Source organism: Pteropus alecto, unplaced genomic scaffold (assembly GCF_000325575.1).
Source record: "Pteropus alecto unplaced genomic scaffold, ASM32557v1 scaffold3, whole genome shotgun sequence".
Lineage (NCBI taxonomy): Eukaryota > Metazoa > Chordata > Mammalia > Chiroptera > Pteropodidae > Pteropus > Pteropus alecto.
The window spans coordinates 44,106,934-44,113,916 of record NW_006442484.1 but is presented as its reverse complement, the minus strand read 5'-3'; the positions used below and the strand labels follow the sequence as shown (position 1 = coordinate 44,113,916).

General features: G+C 33.1%; 1 protein-coding gene across 1 annotated transcript in view; it reads left to right on the top strand.

Moving 5' to 3' along the window:
• The window catches only part of SP3 (Sp3 transcription factor), a gene marked incomplete at its 5' end in the record, with an annotated part of 40,622 nt that extends 37,458 nt beyond the window's left edge, over window positions 1-3,164 (top strand). Inside the window, one exon of the mRNA XM_025039292.1 lies at window positions 1,438-3,164. Within this exon, the coding sequence (XP_024895060.1) occupies window positions 1,438-1,754 (317 nt within the window). The remainder of the gene's footprint in view (window positions 1-1,437) is intronic.
• Window positions 3,165-6,983: the final 3,819 nt, after the last annotated feature.

Here is a 6,983-nt window from a genome sequence, read left to right as displayed (position 1 = left end):
TTGCAATATAGTTTAGGCATGAAGTCTGATGAGGACCTAACCTAGAGTAGAAGTGTTGGAATAGAAGATAGATAAGACATTTTGAAGAAAATACTAGATTTGATTGATTTCTCTCTGGATTCCTTTTAGGCTGGCCTTTTGCCTTCTAGTAATCCTCTTACACAGTAGGTCTCCAACATATTAGAATTTAGTCAGTCTTTTGTATTAAAAATATTTTATTCATGTTGGGAAATAAATTTAGGCATCAGGGTCTTCTTAACTTTAACATGATATGTTAGGCTTGCTCTTGACTATTCTAGCCGAAATCAAGTCATCTAGCCATCTGTTATTCTTGGAATTACTCAATCTTATTGGTCCTCAAGCTTGCATCTTTGCTTTAATCTAGAAATATGCTGTGTAGTTACTTGAATTCAGATTTCAGAGTTGAAGGTTTATTATCATGGATATGACATGTGAGTAATACTTTAAATAGCTTAAAACAGCGTATTTTTCTTTACAGAAGTACAGTAAGTCCTCTAACGTTGTCAATAGGTTCTTGGAAACTGAGACTTCAAGCGAAAGGATGTATAACAAAATCAGTTTTACCAAAGGCTAATTGATATAAACAAGAGTTAAGTTCCTATGGCATATTTCTGGTCACAAAAACACCAAAACTTCTAAATAAGGACCCAAAACACTTCTAATATTAAACATTGAAATACATGTCTACTATGTATATACTTAAGAAAGATGAATAGAAACAGGAGAATTATTTTCCAACTCACTTATCCCAATTCACGGTTGCCAGTGGCCAGCGCCTCTCCCAGTATCTCTGGGCACAAGGTGGAAACCAACCCTGGGCAAGAGGCCCTTCCAGCGTGGGGTGCACTCACACCACCTCCCACCCACCAACACACACACTCAGACTGAAACCATGTAGACACACTAATTCACCTCACATGAACATTTTTGGGATATTGGAAGAAACCAGAGTACCTGGAAAAAACCCACATAGACATGGGCAGGGCGCCAAACTCCAGAGATAGTGGCCTTGCTGGGAATCAGTTATTTTTCCTTCATCATTATAACAAAATGACGTTGAACTAAACGATTTTATTCAAGGGCCTGCTGTATGTTACAGATGATCATTTTTTAGCTGATGTCTTACAACAGATGTTTCAAAACTTAGCATAGTTCAGGTATTAAAACCTTACCTGAATATCATTCGATAATAAGTTTGAAGATTGCTTTTCATCAAAAAGTAAAGATGACATTTACTTCGAGGAGAAATATTCTATGAGAGAAATTTCCAGAGGCATCTCATGAAACTAGTACAATTTTAGTTGAATTGTTTCCTGTCCTTAACTGTCATTGTTGGCTTATTTTCTTTCTCAAGGAATGATTAGCCTATTAATGTTGAATTTTAAAAACTAAGTAACTTAATTTTATTCTTAACAGGTGAGAAGAAATTTGTTTGTCCAGAATGTTCAAAACGCTTCATGAGAAGTGACCACCTTGCCAAACATATTAAAACACATCAGAATAAAAAGGGTATTCACTCTAGCAGTACAGTGCTGGCATCTGTGGAAGCTGCACGAGATGATACTTTGATTACTGCAGGAGGAACAACACTTATCCTTGCAAATATTCAACAAGGTTCTGTTTCAGGGATAGGAACTGTTAATACTTCCACCACCAGCAATCAAGATATCCTTACCAACACTGAAATACCTTTACAGCTTGTCACAGTTTCTGGAAATGAGACAATGGAGTAAATATTACACAAATACTTATTCATTGTGGTTATTTTTATACAGTAGTGAAAAGAATATTGTTCCTAAGTTCTTAGATATCTTTTTATTGATGTGCAAAAATTTTTGGATTGACAGTAACTTGGTTATACATGACACTGAAATGCCTTACTTTGTATGATATTCCATAGTATATTAAAAATGGTAAAATTGCATGGGTTTTGTAGGTACTTTTGGAATCTAGAAGAAATGAAATTTTACCAAGTTATATAAAGAGAAAATTGAATTTAACAATGAGAATGGTAGTCTAACCAAATGCATCAATCCTGTGTGGTTTAGTGTAAAAATGAGAACATGTTGGTATTTATCTATTGTAAGATAAAAAGTTGGTGGGTGAAAGAAATCATGTTATGATAAAAAAATTTTTGTAATTTTCTTGATGACTGGAATTTTTATTATGCATAACTGACAAATCAAGTTTCCAAGCAAATGTTACATAGCGTAGGCTTTACTTAGCTTATCAATTTGTCATTTTGAAGCTAATTATTTTAATTAGGTTAACTATGTACAATATTTTAAGCATTACTCTTGTAAGATTTTGAAAACTACATTTTAACATGGAACTCTAGGGATAGTCACCTTTTAAATCCTGTTGAAAAGCCATGTTTAAGATTTAATTTGCCAAAATAATGTGTTAATATTTCAATAACAAACTTGGGCAATATAACCAATGTTTAAAATTAAAGTTTAAAATGTATAGGTTGAGGCATTTGGGTGGTAAGAAAATGTTATAGTGAAATATCCCTTTTCTTGCATATTGGAGGACCAAAAAATAAGGTATATTGCGTCTTAGCAGTGATTTTTTTATCCAATCTTGTTTCCAAAAACCATATGTCTGCCAGGGCCTTAAAAGCCATCATGTAAATTACCAGTAAAGTATAACATATGCAAACATAATAAAATCACTTCCATAGTGACGATACTCCAACCATATGGATATTAGTCATAGAAAACTAGCAGTTTTATGATATTTTTTTAAGTCTTTTTTCTTTTGTCTAGGTAGTCAGTCTGCACTTAAATATCAGCATTTTCCTTTTTTGCTTCTTCCCTTAAAATTTATATGTATTCAGTACATTTAATTGAGAAACATGTTTTTTATTATGCTGTATTTTCTTTTTATTTTTTAATTATTGTTTATATTTTCAATTATTAAAAAATGTACAAAATAAAGTTTCATTGCTGGTCTTGTAAGAGCTATCCAATTTTCCTAAATGTATACCTATAACTGCAGCAGTTCACCTATTTCAAAAATTGGGAATTCTGTTCATTTGTTATTCTTAAGACCACCTCAAATTTAAAGGCTACCTTATTGTACGTTTAAAGTGTATTATAACAGTGTGATAGTTAATAAAACACTATTTTTTTTTCTTTTGAGTTTGTTGTGTTCCTATGCATTTAAAGTATTGCAGTGGTATGGTAAGAATCTGTGTGGTTTTTCTTCAATTTAGCCTTTTATTTGCAGATTATTGATTTCAAACACTGAAATTAAAATTATATTTACTTAAAAAGGGAAAAATAGAGGCACCATCAAATTACTAATTTTTCACCCAAGAATAAGCTTATTAAATAAAACTTTTGAAAAAATCGTTTATCTTTAGCCCACATCGTCATACCAATTTTTTCTTGAGTCATATCAATTTTATCAAAGCCATTTTGCAAACCTTGTGTTTCGTTTGTTCCTCCTGTTACAACAAGGGAGAATATTTTGATTTATCAAAAACTTGAATTTACATGAAGATTTAAAAAAATGATAAGACAAACTTTGGTAATGGTAGCAAGAGCTATTTGAAAAAGTTATATTTTGAATTTGTGTTATGTCTAATAAAGACAAGGTAGGAAAGGACAAATTAATATTAACATGACTGCATTTTAGATAAATTTAAGTTAAAAATCCAGTTACTCCCCACATATACGATGGGAGTAAAGATTTTCATTATCTTTCAAGCTCAATCTGACACTGTCAATAACATCTTTGAATGCATAGGACAATTCTAGATAAAGTTTTTCTAAATGTGAGATTTAAGCTTCTGATGTGAAATAGGACTTGGAGTTGTAGAAATTAGTGGAATGTACAATTATTTTCAAGTTATACAGGTTAGAATTTGAATCTTCAAACTCATATAATTAAAAATTTTTTAATTTAGGATGTGTGAAGAGGATTATGTTAGAAGGTTGCTCACTTGAGCAAAATACCCATTAAGTCAGGAGATTAAACTTTTTAGAGTGATTGTAGAGGTGTTTTTAAATAATATTGAAATTTTACAGTAAGTTTATAGAGCGTTTTTGATCCATGAGTTTCCAAGCATATTTTATCAGTTTTTAGAACATGAATGCAGTGAAGAAAGTAAATAGTCTTGAAAATTATTTTAAGTTTTTGGAGTTTTTTGAGTGCCCACTAGAGCTATACCAATGAACTTTTGATATTTACCTAACAAATCAAAGTATTCAACCTCCGCCTAGGTGATTTTTAAACATTTCTATTTTTGTATTAAAAAATATTGAATATACGCAAAACTATTTGAAGAATTACCTCGAAGTCATTTTTTTTTAGTTAAAAATATATTAGTATTGTGTATGAGTATAACATTTCTTATTGTAAGTATACGCTTTAATAGTTCTTGTCAGTTCCTTTATTTTTGAAAAAGCTAGAGTTAATGCATAGTATATTTACACAGAAATCCTACTTATCAAAACATACTCATCTAGTGGACTAGATGTCTATACCTTAAAATGTTAAAGTTTTATTTTCCATTAATGACTTTGAAAAGTAATTCAGTTAACCAAAACGCACAAAAACTTTTGAAAGTACACCTATTACAAAAAGATGCCCCATAAGTAACTTTGGGCAAAGTAGTGAAAATGCTTAAATAGTAAACATATATATGTGTACATATAAGCTAAAGGTATGTCAAACATATTTGATGGAAAATAGCTAGTACTTTTCATCGGGAAATTCTGGGAGCATTTAAAAATGTCCACAGACCTAGCTTCATCCTTGACTTACCAAATCTACATCTCTGGAGATGAGTATATATATATTATTTAACATCTTCTAAAATGACTAATAAACATTCCTGGATTAGAATCGTTTAATAGAGCAAGCATCCCCTTGGCATCTTAATTGTAGCTCAGAACTTAATGCTGACTGCTCATGATCCCAGAGTTTGTTAAAAATTTTATTGTAGTCAATATTGTTAGAAATTTGGGGTTATTACTAATAACATTTGGTTTTAAAATATGTAAGTTGACATATTGGTCATGCTACCTATTAAGACAATTTGGTTTTCAGTGTTAAAGTTGGTAAGAATGGTTTTCAATGTAAAAGAACTTTTTATGTTTAAAACTTTTTGCCATGAATGAATAGTAAGTCTGTTGTCTGATAATGAGCACAAAACAAATTGCTTGTTGGGAGAAAGATCTGATATTTTAGCGAAATCACCCCTTTAGTGTTGGAGACAAAGATATATTGATTTCGCCCCTTTCCTAGTTCGGACAGATTTGCATATAGTCAAATGTATTGTAAATTTATACTAGAGGCAGATAGAAAGTGCTCAAGAAAGAAGGGAGAATTTTGAATGGAAAAGTTTTGTAAACTCTGGCAGAGGAAATGGCAGTAGCAGAGGAATAGTGTAGTTTGTTACAGGTGACAGGGAAATTTGAAAAATGGAGTGGCAAAGTTTTGGAGGAGGGGCTGTCTAATTGCAAAGGAGTTCAGAATTTAGTTTTTACCAGTGATTCTTAACCTTTTGGGGATCATAGATCTTAGAAAAATGCACCTTAAATTCAAGGTCAGGATGTTCAAACACTACTTGGGCATCTGAGTTAAGGCCTGAACCTTGGAAAACAGCCACACTTAAGGAACTGGTGGAGGAAGAGGAATTGTTAAGGAGACTCAGAAACTATAGACAGTGTCAAAGATGGTAATAAACACTGAATGTAGCAGTAGAGGTTAAGTCATATGAAAAGCAGGAAATGGCTATTGATTTTGGTAATGAGTGGCCTTTTCAGAATGAGGGGGCGTTTTGTTTTTAATACAAAAATGTGGAAATCTGAAGTGACTGCCCTCTTAAAAAGGACGGAATAAGTGAAGTACAGGGAAGTGTATTTTCTTGAAGAAATTACGTCCTAATGTATAATTCTATTTTACCATTTCTAGGAGCCAGCCAAAGAATCTTTAGGTTCATTTCAATTGAAAGATAAAGTTTAGCATTTAGTGGTTCCAACCTTAAGTTGGAAAAGGCTATCAAAGAAATGCAGCTTATTTCTCTCCCCCAAAAAAGTCTCAGCCTCTAATCAATAAACAACAGGGAAATGCAGGAAGTGTTAGAGTAGATAACTTTAAAGGTATCTGCATAACTTATGTCCAGTTTTCTGACTATTCCTGCCGCCTTCAGGGATGAGCTGCTTAGGTGGTTAGACAAGGAGTGGACATCTGGTCAAATTTGAGCCAATTGATTTCTCCTGAGACTTTGGAATTGGAAAACATGTCTTGGAAGATTGCATTTGGAACATGCGTGTGAAACAGAATAAAACAAGGCTGAGAGACATAACCCCAGAAGAAAAAGACGAAGAAAACAGCTGCTTTAATTCCTAATAACTGCAGTTTTTTCCAGTGTTTGTGCCTGTCTGCATTTCCTGCTCCTGGGTTCCTTAAGATATCTTTAAACCCTTAACAGAAAGACTGCCGCACTTCCGCCTTTAGTTTTTCCTTAAGTTTGGGAGGCACTTGCTACCAAATAATGCCAACTAAAACATGTGAGATAAAATTCCTTCTCGCGTAAAATACAGTGGTTCGACATAAATGACTTGATCCTGTAGGAACTACTAACAAAGTCATGGTGCCAGATGAGTCAGGTTTAGATGAAGGAGAATTTAGTACGGAGCCTGAGTGAGTCAGGATGGACCTTGAAGGGCCAGTGAAATGTGCCCAAGAGAATTGATTAAAAGGCTTAGAAGTCCCTCTACAGTCTGAACACACTTAGCAAAGGGCCGTGTCTGTGTTCGTGCCTGTGTTTGGTCTTAAGGAATATTGACTTTCTGCCAACATTAGTTTTATATCTAATATCTCACACCACAAGGTCTTTCATTAGGTATGTAGACTCGAGTTTGGTTTGGGCCTCACCTTTGTGTAAACCCAATTACTTAGTCTTCCTCACACCCTGATCTTTTAAATTCTTAATTGAATCTTTCTCA